The sequence below is a fragment of the Mastigoproctus giganteus genome, chromosome 10 (assembly GCF_048544385.1).
Source record: "Mastigoproctus giganteus isolate SK-2022 chromosome 10, ASM4854438v1, whole genome shotgun sequence".
Lineage (NCBI taxonomy): Eukaryota > Metazoa > Arthropoda > Arachnida > Uropygi > Thelyphonidae > Mastigoproctus > Mastigoproctus giganteus.
In genome coordinates, this window is record NC_143584.1 from 57,273,529 (window position 1) to 57,301,487 (window position 27,959).

The window sequence follows — 27,959 nt, forward strand, 5'->3', positions numbered from 1 at the left end:
TGAAACTTACAACCTTTAAAGTGCCCTTATACTAATTATTTATGCAAAAAGATCTTTAGCTGCACCTAACAATGGAATATAACGAAAATGCTTATGTAAATATAAAAATACTTTTTGTAGAGTAACACAATGATACAATGAGCATAAAACATATCAGTTGGCATTGACATAAATGGATAAAATGACTAAAACTCCAGCTGAGCAAAATTGAGTGTATTGTGCAAGAATAAAAGCTTAAAACCCACCGAAGAAGCCTCCCGTGTTGACAAAAGAACGAGTTCAAAAAAACAGAGAACGAAAAAAAAAAATGCAGAGGTTAATAAAATCTGTTTCTCAAGTGGCTGGACCGTCAATATCATGAAATTATATATTGAAGAACTTCCTGAAAATTTCAGTTCAAATGCATTACCTGAACTGGCTAGACAGATTATACTGAAACAATCTGCTTCGATTGCATCAATCAAAAAGCCTATTGAAGTTCTTCCACAAGTTTCAACAGTAGCCGAGCATGAAATCATTACAAGAATATTGAACATGACCATAACTCCCACAAAGAAAATTTCTGAAAAATACTTTTCGAGCTGGTTGTGACATCTGTGATCGTTAAGGGTATGAAAATGATACAAAATTATGCCCTCCAGGAAGTTATATGTTGCTTCTCTTAATCAACGTAACTGAAGTTTTGTTGTGCACGAGGCTCATGTATGACAAAAACTTCATAAAATGGCAGTATTAGACACCAGTGGATTACCATATGAACTTTCTTTTCTTATTGGCAAACCATACTTGATAGTTGTTAATGTTGACATCCGATTATCTAGCTAATGGAGTTTTAGGAAAACTGGCATGTATTGAACATGATGAAGAGACTAATTCTATTAAATGTCTTTGGAATAGGATCACATGCTATTGGTCGACTTGCTAGAATGAAGGCTCGTCGGTTTGCTATGTCTTGAAAAATCGATTTAGAAGCTGTACCAATCGCAAGAAGAAGTACGAGTGTTTCACTGAATAACAATGAAACACTCGTACTTCTTCGCTGAAATGTCCAGTAGGCTGACATTTCAACGAAGGTTTGTAAAGATGTAATAGTTTGGACTAATGTTAAATACTTCTAGATCTGTTACTGACTGCTAATTATGGAACTATAATTGATGCTGTTTCAAAGGAATTTAGACTCTTTACAATCTCCAGTGTACATTTCTTATTTTCGTTTTCACACACCCATTGTAAGTAATTTACCTAGCCAAGGATGTTTTCACAAAAAACATCTTGCGTGCGTGCAGAGCACAAACATTTTTTTTCCCTGGGATTTTAATAACAACTGAAATATAATGTTTCTGCTGTGATTATTGTAAGCAAATAGCAGTAATTCATGATTTATGATGAATAATTACTATTACTGATAAAAAAATAAAAAAAGCAAAAAGCAATGGCAATGGCTTTTATATGCAAATTGAGAACATTTCATTTTTGTGCAGCCATACTGCCCATTCAATTTTCCAATCATCCCATGGCAACCTATATAGTATCCAGTGCATTAGCCACAATATACAGTATTAATAGCCTATGCGATATGTATGAATAAAAACATTAATAATTATCAGATTTTAATTGGAATTTGGGAAGGACAAATCTTTCTAAAAGAACCAAATATAAAATATTATGAAAATTAATCTACTGGGAGTTAAGTTATTAATGTGAGCAGATGGACAGCTTAGCCAGTCATGGTGATGACAATGGGGTTTTTATCTTACGTGCTAACATGCTTAGTAATCTCGGAGCAAGGTTAAGCCAAGCCGAGAGGGTATTTAAAAAATAATTACAGGTAATAACAATGGCCAAATAATTTTCAGCACCACTAATATCAGCTATTTGCAATCAATTTTTATACACAAATTTCAAAAAATTCTTAAAATTCCACATAATGTCACAATTTCTACATATACTAGTTTTTGAGTTTACCCATGATATGTATTTACGCATATGTATTTCTTATATAGCACATGACAGCACGATGAAACAAATAGCCCTCAGTCCCCAGCGGCTTTCACTCCTCCTCTTACGGCAGTAAGAGGATCAAAGTGGAAGCAGAGGGTGCTAAGAATCTCTGGGTACAACCAGGCTGCCATGCACGGCAGCCTGGGTATGACCTTGGCCTATTACAATGTAAGATCGCTTATCGGTGAAGATAGGATATTAGAGCTGGAAAAGGAATTAGAAAATGTGAATTGGAATATCATCGGTTTGGCTGAAACAAGAAGAAGAAATAAATCATTTAAGTTTATCAAGTGGAAATCTGCTGTAAACCAATGGAAACAGTGAAAGGAGCGAAGGTGGAGTTGGCTTTCTGGTCCATAAAGATATAAAAAACATTTTGGAATTCAAAAGTACATCATCAAGGGTGTCAAGACTACTACTCAGGATTTCTAAGAGGTACAAGATAAAGGTTATAATGATTTATGCACCAACATCGAGCCTCAATGATGAAGAGGTTGAAGAAATGTACACCAAAATTGAGAATCTTCTAGATGAGCAGAAAACCCACTACACTATCATTATGGGAGACTTCAATATTAAGGTTGGAAAGGGACAAAACAGTGCAGAAAGGGGTACTATAGGAAATTTTGGAATTGGTGAAAGAAATGAAAGAGGTGAAAGACTTGTGGAATTTGCAGAATCTTGAGGAATATCAGTAATGAACAATTTTTTCAAGAAAAGGGTCAACAGAAAGTGGATGTGGAAGAGCCCAAATGGATTAACAACTAATGAAATCAACTTCATCCTCACTAACAGAAGATACATCGTGAATGATGTTACTGTCCTGAACAAAGTAAATGTCGGAAGTGATCATAGAATGGCAAGATGCACACTTGATATAGATGTAAGAAAAGAAAGGAAAAAAAAGCAGCATGTACTGGAACTTAAGAACAAGTTTGAACTTCTGTAGACTGTTCAGGACCAAGATATCGACAAAGAATACTACAATTTTCTGAAAGTGATAAAACTCAAGAAACCTATAGGTAAAAAGAAATCCAAAGAAGAAAAAATTAGTCAAGAAACACTTGTCATGATGAAGTGAAGATGACAAATGAAGAGCAAGATAAACACTGACAAGAATAAAATTGAGTATACTGAGTTATGCAAAGCCATTAGAAAGAGACTCAGAGAGGACATAAGAAGATTTAACACAAGAAAAGTAGAACAAGCATTAAGGGAAAACAAAGGACTTAAATCAGCAGTAATACAGAAAGCATCAACCATTCCATTTGCAGAATTAAAGTCCTTGTTTATATGATTATCAGCCTTGGGTACTATATATGACAATCAGAACAAATACTGCTGAGAAGAGAAGGTGAAGGGCTCTAGTTTTGAGACCCCAGTCCTGACACATAAAACGAGCAAGCATTATTATATAAATTTTAGCCTTTTTCTTGATAGACATCTGGTATAGTAGGTAAGTCCTACTAACAGAAGTAGAGTGTTACCCAATACATCTGTGGTTGTATTGGGTAACACTAAGATATATGATTGAGTGCTGGTTCTTGAATTTTTGGCCTCCCCAAAAGGTTGGAGTCATCCTTTGAGGAGTAGGGATCTGCTTTTCAGTAGAACAGCTGCTGCTTTGGTCTAAATGGCCACATGAGTAGAGCCTTTGATGACGATTACCAGGTTGTTGACATACAACAGCTGTATGGTATGGAGAAAGATCTGTAGGAGCCAGTTGTCCAATATCATATTCCACACAGCTGACCCCAGGATAGAACTGTGGGGGCAGCCCTAGTGAGTTTGTGGATGGTATTTTCAAATTTTGTCTTGATGGATATTCTTCTGCTGTAAAAATATTGTGCAAGGCATTTATGGATGTTGGAGGATCAGCCAAGTACTCTGACTCGCTGTAGGATGCCCAGCCATCACACAGTGTTAAATGCTCCATTAAAATCAATAAAGAGAGCCACGACAAGAAGCACTTGACCAATATATGATATTTTTTGCAAGACATCTATAGTGAAACATCTTGGGAGTTTCGTTTTATATGCAGGTTGGAGCCTCAGTAAAAGCAATCTTTCAAGTACCTTTTGAAGTTTGGTAGCGAGGCGATAGGCCCTTGTAGTGCCAATGAGGCAAATCCTGTCCTAAAGCCAGCAAATTAACATAAAACACCGTTATGCCTGGCATTTGTAGAATATGAAAAAGCATTTGACTCCATACAGCATAAGGCAATGTTTTGGGCACTGGAAAGGCAAGGTATAGATACCCCATATATTATGATTTTGAAGAAAACATATGAGAACACTATCTCCTTTATTAGACTAGACAAAGACAGTAGCAAATTTAAAATTGAGAAAGGAGTTCGACAAGGAGACACAATATCTCTGAAGTTGTTTACTGCTGCCCTTGAGGAAGCTTTCAGACTGGTTGCAGTAAGGAGCAAATGTGAATGGAGAGTACCTAAGCCATTTACAATTTGCAAATGACATTGTGATTATAAGCCATGATCCCAAAGAATTAGACGAAAATCTTAATCAGTTATGCAGAGTTAGTAAGGATTTTGGAATAAAGATGAATATGGGTAAAACAAAAGTAATGATGAAAAAGTATGCCAAGAAAAGGGATATAATCATTGAAGGAACAGTAATTGAAAAGGTGGGTTCATATACTTATCTGGGGCAAGTCATTAGGCTGGAAGTCAAGAGAAGAATAAATTTTGGATGGATAGCATTCAGGAAATTTAGTCACATACTGAGGAGCAATATCCCAATTTGTCTGAAACATAAAATAATGAACCAATGTATACTGCTCACCATGACTTTTGGAAGTGAAACTTGGGCATTCAAGAAAAGAGTAGAAGAGAAGAGAACAACACAGTGAAGAATGGAACAAATTATATTAGGATCAAGCTGTTAGATAAGAAGAGAAACACATGGATTAGGCAGCAAACTCAAGTAAAGAACATTCTTATCAAAACTAAAGAACTAAAATGGTCTTGGGCAGGACACACAGCTGGAAGACATGATGACAGATGAACCAAGAAAATAACAGAATGGTACCCAAGAGCAACTAGAAGAAAACTTGGAAGACAACGACAGAGATGGACAAATGAAATTCACTAGTTCGTGGGTAGTAAATGGATGGCCATTGCACAAACAAAAGGAAAAGGAAAGTTGCTGTAGAGGCCTTCATCCTGCAGTGGATTTAAAATGGCTGATGATGATGATGATTTCTTATATAATGTGTAATTCTTGTAATGCACTTTGCTGGATTGTCTAATGTATGTCTTACTACAATTTAGGTAGTAGATTACATGTGCTTAGAGATGGGGGTAATACTGGGGAGTGTTAACTTGTTCAATCTTGTTTGTCTGACTCTCACCTTTCTCTTTCAGTTACGGAAAGTCAGTTGTAGCGTGTGTATACACAGATGAGCCAAAACATTATGACCAGCGAGTATTGATGCAAATCGAAGCACCTGCAGGTGAACTAGGGCATCTGCACGGTTTGGGACATGGTATAAAAAATATCTGATACTGAGCTCCGTTAATCAGTGTTACTCTTGTTCTTCAGATGGGAAAGGCAGCGGACTTAAGCGAGTTTGACAAAGGCCAAATTCTAATGGCTAGATGACTGGGTCAGAGCAAATTCTGAATGACACAGCTGGTGGGGTGCTCACGGTCAGCCATGGTTAGTACCTATTGAAAGTGGTCCGAGGAGGGAAACCCCACGAACCGCCGGCGAAATGTTGGACGACCACGGCTCATTGATGCTCAAGGTGAGCGAAGGCTCTCCCAGATGGTACATGGTAACAGAAGGGCAACTGTGGTGCAACTCGCCAGTAATTGGAATGCTGGTGACGAGATTAATGTGTCACAACACAGTACTCTGCTGAAAATGGGGCTGCATAGCCGCAGGCCAAAACGGCATGGCTGGTGGGGTGCTCACGGTCAGCCATGGTTACCTACCAAAAGTGGTTCGAGGAGGAGAAACCCATGAACCGCTGGTGAGGTGTTGGACCAACAAGGCTCATTGATGCTCGAGGTGAGTGAAGGCTCTTCTGGATGGTACACGAGGTGAGTGAAGGCTCACCTCATGTACCATCCTCGTGTACCGTGATGCTCGAGGTGAGTGAAGGCTCTCCTGGATGGTACACGGCAACAGAAGGGCGACTGAGACACAACTCTCCGGTAATTGGAATGCTGGTGACAGGAGTAATGTGTCACAACAAGCAGTGCATCAAACCCTGCTGAAAATGGGGCTGCGTAGCCGCAGGCCGCTCCAAGTGCCCATTCTAATCAAGGTTCACCAGCGACAGTGCCTACAATAGGCAGGCGAGCATCAGAACTGGACCTTGAGTGATTGGAAAGTCATCTGGTCCGATCAATCACATTTCCTGTTGCACCATGTGGACGGCCAAGTATGTGCGAGTCATTTACCTGGGGAAGCGATGGCGCCTGGATGCACAGTGGGTAAAAACAAGCCGTGGCAGTGGTGTCATGCTTTGGGTGATGTTCTGCTGGGATACCCTGGGTCCCGTCATCCATGTGGTGGGCACTCTGACGTCTACCATCTACCTAAATATCCCCACAAGTGACCGAGGGGGATAGCCCTATAACTTATAGGCTCATAACTCGCCTTCTTTTTGTGCTCTGCAATTGTGGTCGACTTCATTTTTTATAATGCTCACAGTGCTTCTCGATAGTAGAGAGGAAATCCCGATAAACTGACGAGTCTCGGTCATCCGGAAATAGTGATATGGAGAGGAACACGGACAAAAGCAGAGACCCTCTTTGGGAAACCGAAGACGATGAATGCACTATCATCACAGACCAACAGAACGAAGGCATGGATCCCCTGTTCTGGGAGCCCCCAAACAGGAAAGAAGAAAAACAAAAAAGGCTTGATACCAAACTTTTAACGAGAAACCTGTTTCCAGACTGAGATAAGGGAAACATAGGAAAACCTCACAGTGATTGCGACAAAGGAGACTAGTGATGACAGGACACAGGAAACCTCCCTGGATCCTACCTTATCCGAGGGTACAATATATGAAAAATCCCTGTTCCTGAAAACTGCTCTAGAATTCCTCTTTAAAGAGCAAACAAACAGTCACCACTGCACTAAGGGCTCAAATAATAACATTGTGGAACAAATTTAATGCACTCCTCATTGAAACCTACCTCAAGAGCGAAAGGGCCAACGCTGAACTGCAAGCCTACACTGAATGTGGGGCAAAACAAATGTCACAGCATGCACCCACATATGCACAAGCGCTGAGGACCACGGCTCCAGATACCTCTCCTCAACTGCCACACATAGCAACTACTACAAAACGCAAGATACTCTTGCCGACTCCACACCTAATAATACTAAAACCGACCTCAACAGGACACAGGAAGCCTCCCTGGATCCTACCTTACCCGAGGGTACAATATATGAAAAATCCCTGTTCCTGAAACAAAAAAATATCCCTCTTTAAAGAGCAAACAAACAGTCACCACTGCACTAAGGGCTCAAATAATAACATTGTGGAACAAACAATGCACTCCTCATCGAAGCCTACCTCAAGAGCGAAAGGGCCAATGCTAAACTGCAAGCCTACGCTGAATGTGGGGCAAAACAAATGCCACAGCGTGCACCCACATATGCACAAGCGCTGAGGACCACGGCTCCAGATACCTCTCCTCAACTGCCACACATAGCAACTACTACAAAACGCAAGATACTCTTGCCGACTCCACACCTAATAATACTAAAACCAACCTCAACAGCACAACACCAGACTAGTGAAGAGGTGAAATAAACCTTTATGGAAAACCTCTCACAGGATCTAAAGACTACAAAAATCAAACCTGTCTGAAAAATAAGGAATATGGGTGTCATCATTGAAACCCAGACAAAGGAAGATGCAAACAAAATCCTCAACAACCCAAGGATCCAGACACTTGGTTTAGAGGCAGTGTCCCCCAAGAGAAAGGGCCCCAATATAGTCGTTTTTAACACCAACAAGGATCTAACACCAGAAGCTCTGCAGGAGGAACTATATTCCAGGAACCTTCAGCATGAGTACCCAAACGTGAAACCAGCGACACTGATCACCCCAAAATTCCAAACAAAATCCAGGACAGGAGAATACACAAATTGGGTGATCGAACTCACACCAGAGGCATGGAAGATGATTGCCCAAACAACCAGGGTTTTCATACATTGGGGCAGTCATCGCTTCAAAGAGCATGTGTCTGTTTCCAAATGCTTCTGTTGCTGTCGATTTGGACATATGACACACACACCTGTGCCAAGACAGCCTACTTGCGGCCACTGTTCAGAGAAAGGCCACGAGTTTGGCACCTGTCCTAAAAAAGATGACCCGCCCACCAGTGCAAATTGTAAATCACAGAAGATGCAAGCAGACCATTCATTCAGGGACAATCAGTGTCCCATCTATAATCAGCCCCAAATAGAGGGGCTGACTGGACCAGCATCAAACCGCCGTGGTGGACCTCATCACAGCCGCTGCAAGCCGCTCAATAAAAAGGGAAAACCCAACTCCAGGGGCCGTTCCCAGGACAATCAGTGTCCCATCCCATCAAAGCTAAGGGTGCATACCAAATGAGGATTGATTATGGATGCACGTCTTAAACCTTTTAACCTAGACAGGGTCAACTTTGCACAGCTAAACGCCCAGCAATCTAAGGCCGTGGCCGGACAATTCACCAAGAAAGCGAATGAACAGAACCTTGACATCCTACTTATCCAAGAGCCATATGTGCACATGTGCACAGCCAGGGGTTAAGAGGATATCCCCTATCCTACAAAATAGTTCAGGACAACAGAGACAAGCCCTGGGCTTGCATTCTGGTTAAGAATCCTAGTATCACTGTAACCAAGATTTTCAGCTACTGTACATCCTGGGCCACCTGTGCCCATATTATAACCTCACTCGGCAAACTCTATGCAGTCTCGTACTGCCGCCCATGGGGAGATATCCTCCCAGCTACCAGGTACCCGCAGAGTTTACTCACAGAACTCCAGAATGCTAGGATCGTCGTGGGAGCGCATGTGAACTGTCGATCCCTGGTGTGGTTCAGCCAAACCCCAGGGCATCGCATAGTGTGCATAGACTATGCAGGCCACAATCCTTGCAAGAGACCCTCATGAACAGAGCAGAGTATCTGCTGATCTTTTTCTGTATGTAAGTCAGATGAGGGGTGAACGAGAGGTTATTGTCTAGGACAACCCCGAGGTGTTTTAGTACCTTTGTGAGCTTAATTGTAGTGGCTTGGATGCGGATTTGGGGTGGTATCCTGATGTCCAGGGTACCTTTTAGCAGTACTGAGTTGGTCTTTGTTGAGGATATGCAGAGATTATTTTCATCGGTCCACTTCTGAAAGGTGTCAATGGCACAAGTAGCAGAAGTTTCTAGCATGGCTCTGCTGTCCTCTTGCAATACCAGTTGTCCTAGACAATAACCTCTCGTTCACCCCTCATCTGACTTACATACAGAAAAAGATCATCAGATACTCTGCTCTGTTCATGAGGGTCTCTTGCAAGGATTGTGGCCTGCAGAGGAGGCCCAAATTCTTGCAGCTATTCTATAAAACCGTATTTCTGTTGTTATTTGGTTTTTAGGAGCATTAGCAACTAAGGCCATATTGCTCCGGGAATATGCGGTGGTCATTCCCTAACCTTTCCGCATCCTCCGTATTTGGTGGTGACGGGCTCGAACCCCGGTCTAATCAAGAAGCGTGTGCTACGCACTACTGCTCCTTCCCACCTGGCTACGGAGGCGCCCCGTTTCCTGCCTGCCATAACGTATGACACTGGCATGTGGTACCGGAAGGCCACAGCGGCCATCAATAGAAGAAAACTGGACACCACACAGTGGTATATATTACTTACAACACTGTAAGCATGCATGCTCTCCAGGCCCTGACTGGGACTCTTCCCCTAGACCTGGAAATAGTCTTCCGCGGCCTAACATATCAACTCTCCAAGGGACGGGAGGCTAACCACCTGAACTTCACTGTGAACCCTGAAACCGACCACGAAGTGGAACGCATGCGTCTCCTCGCACACCTCAACCAGAGCTGGCAAAACTGTTGGCAGACATCAACCAAAGGTGAAATCATCAAAAAATTTATTCCTGATATCCACCTTGGCTTTCTCCTGGACTTCTCGCCACCTACCTGTTGACTGGCCATGGCGCCAAAAAATAAAAACTCCACGGATTCGGATTTAGTAACACCCCCCATGCTACTGCGGTCTATGCGAGACATGGGGGGGCACGATGTACGACTGCCCACTGTACGAGGATCTCTGCTGCCGATTTATAAGCACCACCAAAATAATGCTATGAGACCAGGAATATCTAAAACTGAAAAAGATATCTATAGTGCCTTCACTCAACATGCACAAGACCTCTTCACAAGGAGACGGACTCTTTCGCATCCACCACCACAACAGCAACAACCATGAAATTAATAACCCATGACAGCAAACAATACAAACCAACAACTAACTGCCTTAGAGAAAGCAAAAAAAAAAAAAAAAAAAAAACCCCAACATGATATGAGGATCACACAAACTGGACTTAACCCACGAAAGGTGCACACCCGATATGTGGACCTCCCCCGAACGGAACGCAGCCTCATGAGTGACTTTCTACTCAGATTTTCAACCAGCCCAATGAGATGGCAGAGCTTTCTGCATATGCCAGCCATAATAGCAATCAGTGCTGGCACTCTTGCTGGACCCATCTTTCTTTCCCCCTCCTCGGCAGTAGGGGAGTCTCCTCGCCAACCCAGATATCCACCTTGTTGGGCATGGGCATGCCCCACTGACTTATAATGGGCCTGTCTTCTGTCTTTCTCCCCCTCCCCCACAGTCTTCGGTTTCCTCTCCCTCTTTATCTGTCCACCAGCATATACCCCACAGGTCAAAATTTAATATCATCCAAATTAATTTCGCCCACATTTCAGTCTTTCAATCTAGCGTTCAATCCATGCAAACTTAAATATTTATTTTTCTTTTTAGGTCCTAGCCACTGAAATCTCAGGAGACTGTGGCAGGACCTGCCAGAGTAAATTACAACTATTGGGTACCTGGTCTGCCTCCACGGGGCGAAGTGTGAGCAATGACGGGCCTCAGTAAGGGTCTGGCGGCTAAATGGCCAGAAGGACAACAGTACATGACATCACACACCTCAAGGTCCATATGCTTTTAAATGTCTGGCCTTTACAGTGAACTGTATCACACCACAATGTAAACTATACAGAGATGGGGGAAACCCCTGGTGCCATTTGATCCTAAACACACTTTACACTTACCTAAACATCATTGCTGACCAGGTACACTCTTTCATGGCAATGGTCTTCCCCTCTGGCTGTGCCGTCTTTCAGCAGGATAATGCACCATGCCACACTGCCTGGACTGTTCGAGACTGGTTCGCGGAACATGAGGAAGACTTCCAGGTATTGCACTGGCCTCCAAATTCCCCAGACATCAATCCCACCGAGCATCTGCAGTTTGTGTTGGAACAGCAACTCCAATCTGTGGTGTCTCAACCATGGACCATGCGGAGTTAAAGGATCTGCTGGTTAAGTGTTGGTACCAGATACCAAAAGACACATTTAGAAATCTTGTAGCGTCCATGCCTCACTGGGTACGAGCTGTTTTGGCTCATTGGTGTACATATACAGATTATCTTGTATACTCTGCGTATGGTTTATTTCTTCTGTATTTTGCAAGCATTGTGACGTTAAAATTTAAGCAGAAGCAAAGGAAGAGTCCAAATCACCATGGCAATTTCTGCTACATGTGTGGACAGGTTTATAACGAAACTCAGAGGAAGAAAGTCTACACTATTACTAAACACGCATATTCTTTGCACTTTGGATTGGTGATCAGGACAAAAATTGAGATTCACTTATTTGCTGTATTACCTGTCCCATAAATCTAAGGATTTGGCTAAATGGGAAAATTAAAAGTATTCTTTTGTTGCTCCTATGGTGTGACAAGAACTGCACAACCACATTAATGATTGCCATTTCTGCATGACAAAAAAATTTCAAGTATGTCCAGAAAAGCAAGCAGAACAATAAATACCCTAACATTTAATTTACAATAAGGCTTGTTCCACATAATGAAAACTTGCCAACACCACATTCTCCCCCCCTCCTCCAATCATAGGATAAGGGAAGCAGTGATGAATGTAGCAAGGATTCTTGTATTACAGACTTTGCTGGATTGTCTACTTCATATCTCTAAATAGGCCTACAAGGCCGGGACAATTCATATTGAACAATTAGACTTTATACCAGCCGGTATTCAAATAAACAAATTCCAATCCTGCTACTAAAACACTTTATTTTTAACTGCGGCTATCCGGCTCAGGATAGCCGCAGTTCTAACGCTGTTCTAATGACGGAGGTTGTACACAGTGATATCTTGTGTCAAAGACCCCATAACCAAAGAAGCCAACAGTGGGGTGGTATACGAGATTAAATGCCCGGATTGTGGGGTGTGTTATGTAGGTGAGACAAGGCGACAACTGAAAGACCGTCTGGGGGAGCATATGAGTACAATAAAGTCCGCAAATTATGGGAAGTCTGCCGTGGCAGAACATTTTTGGGAGAAGCAACATCAAATCTCCCAGGAGGATGCTGTCATCACGGATCATGTCATCACGGCACAGGGGTTCTGGGACCGTAAATGGCTTGAGAGTTTACATATTGGGGCAGCTAGCAATTCCATTAATAGAGACAAGGGTGTACGTTTACATCCCCTCTTGGAAACTGTGGTTCTTGGGCGAGATGAGCGGTTTCAGCTAGCGCGCTCCCAAGCCATTTCCAGTTCCGGTGCATAAATGGAAAATTCTAGCCTTACTCCCGAAGAACCATGTGACGAGTGCCGTGGATCTGCTATTTAAGGATGTGCCACACAGCAGAAATATGCTGTTGAGAAAGGGGGTCGCTATTCTCTGAAAGCTACAGTTGTTACGGTATTTTATTAATTGTTTTTATCGCTTTTATCATCATATTTTATATTTTTGTATTTTATTGTAAATTAAATCACATCAGTTTTAGACTACTATATATTTTTTTTAATTTCATTATTTTTAATTTATACGCTCGTATTTTATTTTATTTTATTGTAAATAAAGTGTTTTAGTTGCAGGATTGGAATTTGTTTATTTGAATACCGGCTGGTGTAAACTCTAATTGTTCAATATAAAAATAAAAATTGTCTACTTCAGTTGGACTACCAAATAATATGCCTCACTTAGTTATCTGAATGACATTTTAGGATTTAAACTTATCTAAAAAGCAAGCTGAACTTCTTGTCTCAGGTTCCAATAGTGGAAGTTGAGGCAGTAACTAAAATTACAGTATATAGAAAATATCAAAGTGCTTTTAAACTGAATTTTGTTATGGAAGATGGCATGTGTTTCTGTAAAGATATTGATGGTCTTCTGAACAAACTAGGCATTGAACACAATCCTAATAAAAGACATATTTATCTATACCTCACAAAATTCAGTTTAAAGAAGCTTTTCTGCACAATGGATATGTGCAGCAAAACTGCTTTAAACTGCATCAGCTCCTCTATTTCATGCTTGAAAGAAACATATGAAGGTATATCCAAAATTGATCCTAAGTGCAATAAAGTACTACCATGCTTTTGCTTGGAATCTGTAGTATACAATTATCTTAATGAGTTTCACAAAATACTGTATTTTCAATGTTTGTGGGATAGTCAGGAAATAGAAAAACATTATATTGTGCAGTAGTGGGAATTTTTATCAGGGAGAATTAATATAAAGAATTTTCCACCAGTTGAACCAAAAAAGCTTTACTTCTATCTTTGCATATAAAGTTTGCATTAATGGAGAATTTTATTAAGGCTCTGGATAAAGAAGGATGTTGTTGGAACAGTCACAAAATAGAAAACATATTATGCAGCAGTGGGAAATAAGGGTGGAATTTTACTAGGGAGGAGTAATATAAAGAATTTTCCAACGGTTGAATCAAAAAAGTTTCACTTCTTCTATCATTGCATAAAAGTTTGGATTAATGGAGAAATTTGTTAAGGCTATGGATAAAGAAGGAAGTGGATTCTGCTACCCATGGTAGGTGTTTCCCAATTTAATAGATACAAAATTGAAAGAAGGAATAGTCATTGAGCCTCAGATAAAGAAGCTCCTCAAAGGTCCTATTTGAAGCAAAGCTACAGGATATTAAACTAGCAGTGATTGTTTAAAGCATTGTGCACAGAAGAAGGAAAGAAGATAATTAAAAATCTCTGTTGTCAACTTTAATATAATGTTATAAAGAAATAGTGCTGAATGTCATTGAAAATGCATTTTCTTTATTTCCCTCTCGGTTCCCCCCTTCGGACTTTGGGAGATGTAAACAATAAGCAAAGGAAAATGCTTCAATCAGGACATATTCACAACACAAAAATGGCAAATGGTTTACTGCCAAAAACAAGCTTGTTTGTTTTGACCAAAATTTATTGCTTGTTTTTAGTCTAAAGCAAAATAGACTGCAAGAAAAATTCTCTGAGTGGCAAAGGTTTCTATGAAAACAAAATGTATATATCACATTATATGTTTGATTTGAGTATTTTTAAATGAATAATACACATTTTTAAGATAGCATATGTATTATTGTATGTTGAAGACTAAGTGCACACGGCATAGTATGTTATGGGTGAAATGAACCATATAATATCGGTGTAAATACACCATAGTTTACCTATAAGTTTAACTACATAAGTAGTGAAATGGCATCATTTGATTTCATCTCATGTTGTGGCTACCTTCACAACGAGATACCAGGTATTGCACTACTTCGAATAAATAACGCTTCTCTAGTAGAAGAGACTACTGTTATTTATTCTCAGTGGGCAAGCAGGTACCCTGTTAATGCAGACATGCCATCACGGTTGCAAAGTTAATTCCACAATATGAGAGATGCCAAATGGTGAAGATAATGATAATATGTTGAAGACTAAATGCACAAGGCATAATATGTTATGGGTAAAATTAACTACATAATATTGGTGTAAATACACCATAGTTTACCCATAAGTTTAATTATCAGGGCACCTGCCCCCACCGATGAATGAGCCAATAAACTCTGAAACATGTCTGGGTGGTAGTGCCCACTGAGAATAAATAACAGTAGTCTCCTCTACTAGAGAAGAGTTATTTATTCGAAGTAGTGCAATATCTGGTATCTCGTTGATGAAGTTACTAAAATTTTAATATTTTTGGACTCAGCAGATTGATTTCCTTTAGAATTTGCAACTTTTCTCTGGAGGCACAAATTTTTTTTCCCTTTGTTGTAATTATTTCAATTCATTAAAAAGAGGTCAAGTATTCGTGGAATATGTTTTGTGTAATGGAAATTGTGTGTGTGTGTGTGTGTAATAGAAATTAAATTCAATTGATATATCCACTAAACAGTTTGTCAGACACACACACACACACACACATATATATATATATATATGTGTGTGTGTGTGTGTGTAATAGAAATTAAATTCAATTGATATATCCACCAAACAGTTTGTCAGACACACACACACACACACACACACACACACACACACACACACACACACACACACACACACACACACACATATATATATATATATATATATATATATGAGGTGTGGCTATAAAATAACAAGACTGTTGCAATAAAAGAAATATAATGACATATTTCATATATTACAAGTTATTCCCTTCAAAATAATCACCTTGGGCTTGCATACACTGTTCCATATGTTTCTTCCAAGCACAGAAACATTTCTGGAAGTGTTACAGGAACATCTTCTGTAATCCTTTTTAACACTTTGGTCGCTTTTTCCTGAATGTTGTCAATGGACTGAAAATGGATTCCTCTTAAGTACACTTTTCAGTTTAGGGAAGAGAAAAAAGTCATAAGGGTCTAGGTTTGGCAAGCAGGGTTCAGTTCAACAAAAAGGGGGATTTGTTTTTTGACCAGAAACTGGTGAACAGAGAGCATGTTGTGTGGTGGAGCATTGTCTTAATGGAGCATCAAACCATCCTTCCTCAATTCAGGTCTCTTCCTTCAAATTTTTTCACACAGCTTTGTCAGAACTTTCGTGTAGTATGTTTTTGACAGCCTGATTTGGTGCAACATATTCAGCCATAATAATTCCTTTAATATTGAGAAAAAAAAAAAAAAAACAAGAAGCATGGTTTTCATTTTTGATTTTGACATTCTTGCTTTTTTATGGTCTAGGGTGGTGTTTCTCAACCTTTTCGTTGTTGCAGCATACTTAGAAAGATGCTAAAAATTTTGAGGCACACTACAATCACCATTATACTCATATATATATATATATATATAATATATATTTGTAATATAAATATTATAAATAAACTTTATAAATAAAAAAAATAAACAAAAACGAATTATATATAATAAATAATATATATATACATATTCACAAACTGGAAGTTACTTCTGTTGGGTATATTTAATAATACATTCATTATTTGTTTTTAATGCTTTAACGTTCTTTTTTGAACATACATGAATTGCAAGAAATTTAAAAGAAAATATGTAAAAAATTAACATAATTATATAAAAGCAAACAAACATATAATTAACATTTTAATCAGTGAGACAGCTGGGTTTGATGGGAAGCAGTTTTTTAATACGAGGATTTATTGTGAATAGGCTTACTACTCTCAGCTCATCTACTGACTTTAGTCTCTTTTTTTTTTTTTTTTTTTGTTTAATCTCATTTAAAGCAGAAAACCCTGTTTTGCACAAGTAGGAAGTAGAAAAATTGCAATAAAATTCTAATTGCCTGTTTTGGAAATTCATGGATATTTAATTTTTATTTTTATTCAAAATTTGCTAATATTAGTGTTATTAAAGTGAATTTCTAGTGACTGGTCACTATGAATCTCAGCCGATTCTTCTCCCTCTTGCAGATTCTGAAGTTCTAACATTGGAAGGTTTCTTCTTGCAAATGGGTCTCTTACCCACATATAATTTTTGTTATCAATGGATGAGAAGTAATGCTCAATTTTTGTCTTTAACAGCTCTAATGTTTTGCTTATTACATTAATTATTTTAGTATAATTCGTTTTGGCAGTCAAGGGAAACATTAAATTTTTTCATTTACATATTTTTTCCATATACTCAACTTTTCTTTAAAGGCAAACAATCTGTCAGTAGAAGTGAGTAAATTTTAGTGAGTAAAATGTTATTAAGCTGTACGAATAAATCTGCTAGAAAAGCTAATATACAGCACCAAATTTTGTCACTTAAATAATCACAAATTTCTGATTGCTCCAGTGAAACAATATGAGCATTTTTCCTCACGCAATTCGTCCATATGCATGATGACATTTCCTTTTGAGAGCCACCAACCCTCAGTATGCATCATTAAAGAGAAATGATCAGACTACAGATCCTCACATAATTTTCCGAAAATACATATTTTTTGCAATCTAGTTTTGATATAATTGACCATTTTAACTGCTTGATCAAGTACAAGTTTTAAATTGGGTACGAGTGTCTTTGCTACTAGAATTTGTCTGTGTATAAAACAGTGTGTTGTAGTAATATTTGAATTGTGTCAATTTACTAAGTTAACAAAATCCTTTTAGTGGTCTTGTCATTGCGGGAGCATCGTCGGTACAAATGCCAACACACGACTTCCACAAAATACACCACACTTTTGTAAATAATTATTCATTACTTCGAAAATATCTTGGCCAGCTATCTTTTCAGTGAATTCTTTTACAAAAAAAAAAAATTAATAATTGTGTCATTTTCGATAAACCGAAAAATGCTATTAATTGGGCTTTCCCGCTAATATCTGTAGAATTATCTACTTGCAATGCAAATAGTCGCCCAAAATTATTAATATGTTGAACCTGTTCTTCAATATCATCGGACATTTCTTTTATACGCCTGCTAATTGTGCTGTTCGAAAGTGGTACTGTCATTATTTATTTATTTTTTTTTTCAGCTTTCTCTCCCAAAATACTTTTCACGATTGCTTGACATGCTGGTAAAATCAGACTTTCTGCAATCAGGTAAGATTTTTTTTTTTTTTTTTTTTTTTTTTTTTTTGCCACCAGTTCAACTACTAAACTGGCTTCTTGAGATATATCAGATATTTTAGATATACTATAAAATCCTGTATCTTGTTTTCTAGTAGAGGCCTGCAGTCTTAAAATATTCCATAGTTTTGGACGATAAATTCTTGTGTTTAGTAGAAAAATGATGCTGCAATTTAGTCGGCACCATTCATTCGACAATTTTAAACCACATACCACATAAAAAGCTAGAGGACAATCTTGGCTACCAGAATACAAAAATTCTATCACCAAATAATCATCACATATTTACGACAACATATTTTCTTCTTTTTTGATGTTGATACAAAAATTCTATCGCCAAATAATCATCACATATTTACGACAACATATTTTCTTTTTTGACGTTTTTGTCCTTTTCTCCAAGCTTGTTGTTATCAAGTTGCCTCTTCTGATTTACTTTAACTAAAAATTTATCCATCGCTAATAATTTCTAAAAAAATTAAAAGTTACTTCTAGAATGTAGTACTAATACAGTTAATTGAAAATATGTGTTCTATCTGAATTAACTGAATATGATGTTTTAGAGATATAAAAACACAAAAAGTACTTTTAAAACACAAAGGAAATTTCTTATTATGCAGCTTAAAAGTTGCTCTTATACAACTGCAGAGTGCCCGGAAAAGTTTCTCAAATGATAAGAATGACTGAATAAAGATCTACTACTAAGAATCAAAAGGTGAATAAAGGATTAAAGGTGAACAGATCTAGTACTAGGAATCAAAACATGACGTCACATTGACTGCTGGAAGGGGCTGGGATCGGTGCAGCGTAAATAAACGAATTTTTAATTTGAATTAATTTTTTATATTATAAAACTTGGATTTATTAATTTTTTTTATTTGCATTTCCTGCAGCACAGGAAATGCAAATAAAATTATGTTTCCCGATTAACATAAAGGTTGTGTTCCATGGAACTCTACGTGAGTTGGAATTTCTCCCATGCTTGTGCAGCACTCACAAATATGCTTGCTGAATTGATTGAATCAGAAAAGAAATGTTCGATGAACATGTGAATAGAATTATTTATTGTATTTATTCAATTTTTTATCTCATGCGCAGGTAAAATTAAAAAAAGCGTGCAATTTAAAAAATTTCAAAATTACAAAAAGAGAGAGGAAACAGGTATAACATCAGTAAATTTTACCTCTCAAGCATCATTGCCAGAATCGACATCTTCAGCTAATAAGTATGCTGCTGTGGAGATTTAGAAGGGGTCAGCTGCTAAACCTTATGAAAGAATATATTAATGGATGACTAGATGGTGGCTTTTTTCTTTTCATCATAGATTTTTTTTGTAGCAAGCAAGCGTATTATTCACCCCTCTGTTAACTTTTAAGAATCGTTCACGGTCAGGACCCAGCTTCTCAAACCTTGCCATTGCCATCTCTCTGGTGATGAAGTGTCTCGGCCCCTCATTTGGTTCAATCTTGAGCTTTTCATTTTCAGCATTTTTTTCTTTCACTATCGCTGCCTGCGAGTCAATAAGTTCTTTGTTAGATAATTCCTTCTCTTCTTCCTCTATTAACTCCTCCACGTCTTTGGCAACAACCTCCAACTGAAGTAGCTCTGCAACCTTTACAATCTTATCTGTAACCTCTTCATATGATTCGTATTTTTCGAGCCTTTTACGTGCTGTGGACATATTTTATTCCAAGCACCATTTAAACAACTTTTAGTAATTTCTGCCCAGGCCTTATTAATGTTTAAGATGGCGTGGTAAATATTGTAAGATTTCCAAGTCTCTTAATGTAAAATTTTTCTCACCATCTAATGGAGACAATGCCTGAGCAAATGTTGTGCGTAAATACTTTGCTTTTAAATTCGAAATAACAACCCGATCCCTAGGTTGGATGAGTGAAGTCGTGTTTGGCGGTAGAAATATGACTCTCACATTCGAACTGAAATCATCTAGATGCATAGGATGTCCAGGAGCATTATCTAATAGAAGCAAAATCTTGAGAGGAACGACGTTGTCTTTACAATATTTTTCAACCTTGGGAATGAAGCAGCATTAAAACCAATCCTCAAAGAGTGAGATATTGTTACCCATGCTCTCCGGTTTGATCGGAAATGCCCGGGTAGAGTGGCTTTATTGATGTCCTTAAATGCACGAGGATTTCCAGAATTGTACGCAAGCAGTGGTTTTAATCTGTAAACTCCCACTGCATTAGCCCCAAGCAAGAGCATGGCCCTATCTTTTGAAGCCTTGAAACCTGGCACTGTCTTTTCCTCTTTGGCAATGTATGTTCGATCCGGCATTATTTTCTAATACAGAGCAGTCACGTCAATGTTAAAAATTTGCTGCGTTGAATAGCCGCTTTCATCAATAATTTTTTCCAACAATCACAAAATTTCTCTGCAGCTGCAGAATCGGCACTGGTGACTTCACTGTTTTGGAAACTAGTGCAATGCTTGAACCTATTAAACCACCCGTTGCTGGCCACAAACTTGGATTGGGGTTCGCTGTACTTATCCTTAATATTCTTATAAATGCTTCTTGTTTTCGCTTGAAGGGCCACTTGCTTCTGAATCTGATTTTCCATCTATATTATTAACAGCTTTTCCATCTTCGACATAGCGCCCAAACACTGTTTTGTCATAACTGTTGATCTAAAGTGCATCGATACTTTGACATGTTCTTTTATAAACACTGTCTTTTAAAACTTGTGTGTGAATAAAAGACTAAAAGAATAAAAACAGTGAGAACGAATTCAGTGCAAAAGATGACAAACTCTGTCCTGCTTCGTACTTCTTAATTAATCAATTTTATTTCATTTCCTGGCACTACCACCACTTACACTTTCCATTGGTCCCTTCATTATTGTAATAAGTAAATAGGAATGAAGCAAAGTTTCTGAAAATTTGTTTTTTTTTAATGATTGAAGATTTCAGTGAAGGGGAACTCATTTCATCATAATACTGTAATGTAAAAACCCACAGAATTCCAGTTATCGGTATTATCGCAAATGCAATAAGATCGAGTTTACTACCCGTTTATAAGAGACTGCGCTAACAGAAAAGTCCAATAAACCGGAAAATGCAAATTGTTTTCATCGTTTTTTGGTTGTGACCTCCAGAAATGTGCTTTGGAAAAATATCACACAAAAGAAATCAAAATTGATTCTTATAACAGGAGCATATGATAACGATGAAAGTGTAGTGCAATTTCGATTATAAAAAATGACCTTTTAGAGAGATAAAGAGCTTAGTTATATAGCAAAATTTTCAACTTCCAAGGACTTGGAACGAATTACAAAAAAAAAAAAAAAAAAAAAGGAAAAAATAAATAAATAAAAAAAAAGAAAAAAAAAGTGTTATTGGGTTCACATTACGATATTTTCACAATACCTTCATTTATCCCTACAGATGTAAAATACGTTCCCATATTTTTTATTTTTTTCAGTTTGCACCAGCTGGCAAAAACTTATTTAAAGTCAAATTTGTGTAAGTCGGGGATTTCCTGTACTGTTCCAGAGACTAAAAAAAAAAAAAAAGTTTAGTAAGTTTGGAAATAAAAATATTAAGTTGTACTTATGTATTTTTATTCATAAATAACAAAAAAAAAAAAAAAAAAAATGGAACTTTCAGCCATAAAGACAAGTGTAGGCTTTTAACGAAAGTAATTATTTATTTTTAGCTGCACCATTTTTGAACTCAGTTTCTTTGCTGCTAGATCTCTCTCTTTTCAGCTAGAGTAGTTGAGTTGGACAGCATTCAGTTTGTTAATTGTTTTTCGATTCAGCATTCAGTTTGTTTGTTTATTTTCACATATTTAATTTTGCTAATTGGTATGGTAATAAAAGTGGAAATTTGTGCAAGATGTAAAATCTTCATTTTTATAGTCTGTGGATAATATTTCTCTGATTCTCACTTATTAGAATTGCCTTTTAATAGAATCAAAATTCAATTTGCAAATGTGATCACAATAATTGCCGCCACTTACTGTAATTACTTTATGGCATAAGCAGAAAAAATAAATAAATGCTGGCGTGTTCGGATTATTGACATTACGATTTTCGACACTCTACTGTAGTAAGAATTTTAAAACAAGTGAATATTTCAAGTGAATAAGTCAATAACTAACAAAAAAAAAACAGCAGATTTTTTTTTGTTAGTTATTGACACATCAGCTTCTGTGGCCATATTGCACCTCCCAAGGTTTTTGCATTTTCTACTCTGATTCAAGCCCGAGGCAGGATTGAACCCGCAACCTTTGGGTTGCCAGGCAGGCACTTTACCCACCCAGCTAGCCCAGTCGGCAAATTCAGCAGAATGCTGTAATATTCCATCGTTAATGTCAACCTGAACATTAAATATTAAAGTGCTAATACAAACATTGAAATGACTATACATTTTTAAAATTATACTTACAATCTTCTAGTACATCTGTAATATCAAGATACTGACTGGGAATAATTCGAGGATACATCTTAAATTGTTTTCCAAATCTGGGCATTTGTATCAGTAAGCATGGTGGAACCTAAAACAAAATTAAGCTGTTGCAATTTCAAAAGTGATATACTGGAGCAATATAGTAAAATATATATATCAATGAAATGATGAACAACCTCATTTGCAAAAAGAACTAAACTTCTGAAAAATGTGGTTATGTGTTCGATTAAATTAATTGAACACATATACCATGAGGTTATCTCTAATCTCAGATGTTCATTTCCACCTACAGTGGACTCCCGCTAATCCGAACCCCGCTAATCCAAACATCCGCCTAATCCGTACATGTTTCGGTCGGCGGAGAGGAAATTTTTTAGTTCGCAAAATATACGTTTTTTGTATTTTCCAGTTAAATTTAAATGGCATTAATGGTACAAAAACATTTAGAATTCCACAAAACAATTGTATTTTATTGTAGTACTGTACTAATACAAAATTAATAAATCAGTGTTTGACATGGCCTATTAAAATTACAGATCTATACTTACACACCAAAACAGGAACAGAAGTCATTTTTCAGAAGTAACAAACTCTGTTAGTTTCTTTTGACGTAATGATGAAAATCGGCTAGATGATGCTATGTTTCGCCACCGCTTCATAAACGTGTAGTCTGCCGGTGTAGCGCTGGGATGTTGTTCTAAGTAGTGTAAAGCGAGGTCAAGGGCCGCTGTCGCATCTGTGCGCGACACAAGTTGTTCCGCAGAAACACCGGGCTCATCATCACTCCCGTCATCATTCTGCTTGGAGTCTTCTTGGGTGACAGCTGCCATGATGTCCTCATCCGACAGGTTTTCATGACCTATTCCATCCGCTGCAATCCACTCGTTAACGTCAGATTCTATTGCTTCCTCGCACCCAGGAATTTCCTGTACGAGCTGAATTAATTGTTCTATGTCATTGTTTTCGTCAGAGCTTTCGACAAAGCTGAGAGAGGGCCATAATTTCTTCCATGATCTTTGTATGGACTGCTCGGTTACACCCTCCCACGACTCAGCAACCCAATATACAACATCTTTTAAGTTCATTTGTTTCATTTTCTCATGTAAAGAAAGTGAATTGGTGTTATCTTCTATCAAGGACCTAAGATATTTCTTTCTGTATGCAAGCTTGATAGACTGTAACACCCCCTGGTCCATGGGCTGTAATAACGGTGTTACATTAGGCGGTAAAAAAGCTGCCTTTATATCCCCTGATGTCAACTCGGAAACGTCTCGGTGGGACGGCGTATTGTCTATGAGGAGAATGGCACGAGGTAGCAAATCATTTTCATTGCTGAAACGTTTCACTGCTGGGACAAATTGATTATGAAACCACTCAATGAAAAGCTGTCTGTTCATCCAAGCTTTTTTTTTTGACTTTTATAATGAACTGGAAGATTGTTAATGTTCATATTTTTAAAAGTTCTCGGCTTCGCTGATTTACCGATCATCATCAAAGGTAGCTTGTGATTTCCTGAAGCATTACTACAAGCTATCAACGTCACTCGCTCCTTATTCATTTTAAAACCTGGGGCACGCATTTCTTGTTGAGATGCTAGACTTTTTGTGGGCACAGCCTTAAAATTTAAACTTGTCTCATCAGCGTTATATATCTGCTGAGGTGAATAATGTGATACCAAATCAGCGAACTCACCCAAATATTTCTCTGCTGCAGCATGATCAGCTGATAATTGCTCCCCGGTGATCGTTAGCTGGCGAATCCCATGGTGCTTCTTCCAGCGATCAAACCAACCGGTACTCGCACTAAATGATTCATCACCTTTCATTAGTTTGTTGAGATGAACGGCCTTTTCTCTAACAAGAGGTTCACTTAGGGGTGTTCCCCTTCCTCTTTCCTGAGTGAATCACGTGAATAAGGCTTCATCAAGCTTGTCAAACGTTGAGGGCCTTACTGTTTGTCGATTTTCAATTGATTTTTCTGAAATAGAGGTACAAAATTGCTCGATCTTTGCGCGGTTTTTTTTCCAGTCAGTTACTGTGGCCTTGCCCACTCCAAACTCTATTGCTAATTTTGTTGCACTTTCCCCCTTGTCCAGGCTTTTCAAAACTTCCAGCTTATCTTTCAACGTACACGTTGTGTGTTTCCATTTCGTGGCCATTGTGGCAGCAGACTGAACTAAACTAAACTATAAAATGTAATTTAGAGCGAAGATAAAAACATTCACGTTTAATGCACAATGTCGCGTGCAATTAGTCATAACGTGGAGGGGGGGTTTGCTTCCGCTGTGTTACGCTCGCGTACAAACGCTAGTAGGCTTACTATACATTCATTCCTTAATAAACCAGACCTGTTTTACTGCTTGTTTCTGCATTATTGCAGTTATTCGGCTAATGCGAAATTCTGCTAATCCGAACAGGGCTCGGTCCCAATTAGTTCAGACTAGCGGGAGTCTAGTGTACTTGTTTGTTTGGTTTTTATTGGCGCATTAGCAACTAAGGCTATAATGCGCCATTTCCACCTACAAAATCTCACTTGCTTTTTCTGACAAAATTCCAATTATAACGGGTTCCTGCTTTGAATTTGATCACATTGGGAAACTGGATATTAGCATTAGCAGGAGCATATGATGCAAGAAAGCAAGCTTATACAGCATATATAACACTGTATATAAAATGTAACTAATACAAATATATACAGGTAATTCCTGACTTTACAAGTTAATTCACTCCTAGCATGCACTCATAAAGTGGGAATTTATATCCCATGGACGTAATGTTAAAAACATGGGTTACGTTCTCAACAATGAAATTTGACCATAGTAATGTTAATTAAAGGTCAACAAAACAATAGTTTATGCTTAAACAATGATTTATTTATCCAGAGATATGAAACTTGGCCTTTAAAATCAAGCAATTTATAATAATAAAGAAATTATTTATATCACACAAATGTTAAACAATGTTTATTCTTCATCATCGTTGATTTGTTGGAAGCACAAGGAGTTGTCTTCTTCAGAAATGCTTCAAGAGTCATTTGTTTCCAAGACAAATCTGTAGCAACTTTTCTAGCATGTTTGAAATTTTAATCTTCTTCACATTTTTCCATTTCAATGAAGTCTTCATTTGTGAGCTCCCCATTGTGCGTCTGAACAGATCAGTGATGTTGGTTGTACAAATCTCAAGCTGCAATTGGTTAGCAACATTTATGACTGCTTCTGTTTCATTTTGTACGGTCTCTTCTGGTTCTTGAAATCCTTCAACATTATCAATAAACGGATAACAGCGTTTATTCCAAACACACTTCATGTTCTTCTCTGCAATTTTGTCCCACGCTCATTTTGTTATTTTGATTGCATCTAAAATGTGGAATTCTTTCCAAAATTCTTTAAGAGCTGGACTTCCCTCCTCATTATTATTATTATTAGCTATATGGTGCAAGGAAGCCCGAGGCTTATGCTGCACTAACAAAAAAAAAAAAAAAAATTCCCGAGTTACCCAGAGAGAGAGAATGTCAAAGTAGAAAGGAATCACCAAGAAAGCGAAGAATGATGATATCCAGCTTTATCTCTGCCTGAACAAACAAACGCATGCACAGTAGTACTGTATTGTGTAGCTATGTACGTGGTTTGAAATGCCATATTTATGAATGTTTAGCATTTATTCATTGCGATTATTGTTCATATTTTTGATTTTGTTGATACTTAAAAAAAAAAGAATGCGTAAACCAAGGAACTCATAAAGCGAAATCTTGTAAAGCGGGAACTGCCTGCATAACAAAATAACACAAGTTAATAAGAATGATAAAAAAATATATAGCAACCTGAATATAAGTAAAAATCTTAATATAGCATGTAATTTTGAAAAGAAAAAAATTGGTTAATTAAGAAGCAGTGTAAAGTCAACTGAATATGTCCTTTAAGATAGTAATCGCATTACTTTCTACTTAATACAAAAGGCTTAATCCTTCTGGCCATGCAACTCTTGACTTTTTCTTGCCTTCCCTCTAGATAACTAGGCACTGGTTGTTTAAAATTTTCTTCTACAAGCTGAGTTCCAAACTCTGTAGCTCTTGTATCTTCATATGAATATCTATTTATGGGAGAATTTTATTTTATTATTATTTATTTTATTATTATTTTTTTTTTTGTTAGCGCATCGGCTTCTGTGGCTATAATGCACCTCCAAAGTTTTTGCATTTTTTACTTTGATCCAAGCCCGAGGCGGGATTCAAACCTGCAACCTTTGGGTTGCCAGGCACGCACTTTACCCAACCTGGCTAGCCCAGTCAGCGGAGAATTTAATGTTATAGCATGAGAAATCATTTAATATTCTAGCGCAAGAATCAGATTGTTTATTCATATGAAGACATTATTTTAGTTTTTCCCTGCCACTATTTCCGTTTTTTTTTTTTTCTTTTTCTATTAATGATATATCGGGCAACACTTGGTAACAGGCTTTTACCAATTCATTCATTGCTGGTACATATACATAATTTTTTCTTGCCTTTCCTCTAAATAACAGGCATTGGTTTGTTTAAAATTTTATTTTCCAAGCTGAGTTCCGAACTCTGCAGCTCTTGTCTTCACATGAATATCTATTTATGGGAGAATATTCTAGCATAAGAAAACTGAGAAAGTTTAACATTAAAGCTTTTTTCAATAGTGTTTTCTTTTGTAATATGATGTAAAGACATACAAGAGCAAATTAAAATACTTAATGTGCATACATACACTAAACTGATAAATTATGCTCAATTAGTTTAATAAAGTTTATATTATGACAAATTCCTCAAACTAAATTAATTTAAGCATGCAATATTCAACATTTCAGTCTCTTTGAACTCCATTTTCAAGACACACAACAATAGATAAGAAAAAAAAGAGTTAGTTAAGCATAATTTCTGTCCCATTTGAACATCAATAATTTATTTTTCTTCTGATATTCTTATGCAGTGAAGAATTCTGTAATTCTTCACTGCATAAGATTTTTTTAGAATTCTGAATAATGTAGTTTACATTATTCATATGTCCAACTTTGTGGAAGCTTCTCAATGACAACATTGTAGCATATTTTCAGTTGCTGACCTGTAAAGTTTACAGGTAAAATATATATAGATTTAAATGAAATTTAAACTGCTACATAACAAACACTGTAACGTTTTGTTATTGTATATAAAAACATTATGGGAATCCTGTTGTCTCGAAACTTTATACTAGACATGTTGGACAGACAACTTGTGTGATCAAGACCCACTAATATTCATAAAATCGGACAAATGCTAACTTATTGTGATTTTCTCTTGTAGAGAATCTGTGTCCTCATTTTGAATTTAAATCAATGTTTGGATTTAAACCAAATAAAAATAGAATAATAATTAGAATATATAGATACAGGTAGTTCTTGACTTTATGAGTTCAT

The 27,959-nt window shown here is 37.5% G+C and overlaps 1 protein-coding gene across 2 annotated transcripts in view; it reads right to left on the bottom strand.

Moving 5' to 3' along the window:
- The window catches only part of CYLD (ubiquitin carboxyl-terminal hydrolase CYLD), a 645,450-nt gene that overhangs the window by 69,087 nt on the left and 548,404 nt on the right, over nt 1-27,959 (bottom strand). For both annotated transcript variants that reach the window (XM_090382243.1, XM_090382244.1), the window contains exon 13: nt 22,522-22,630. In XM_090382243.1, coding sequence (XP_090238369.1) covers nt 22,522-22,630 — 109 coding nt within the window. The remainder of the gene's footprint in view (nt 1-22,521; nt 22,631-27,959) is intronic.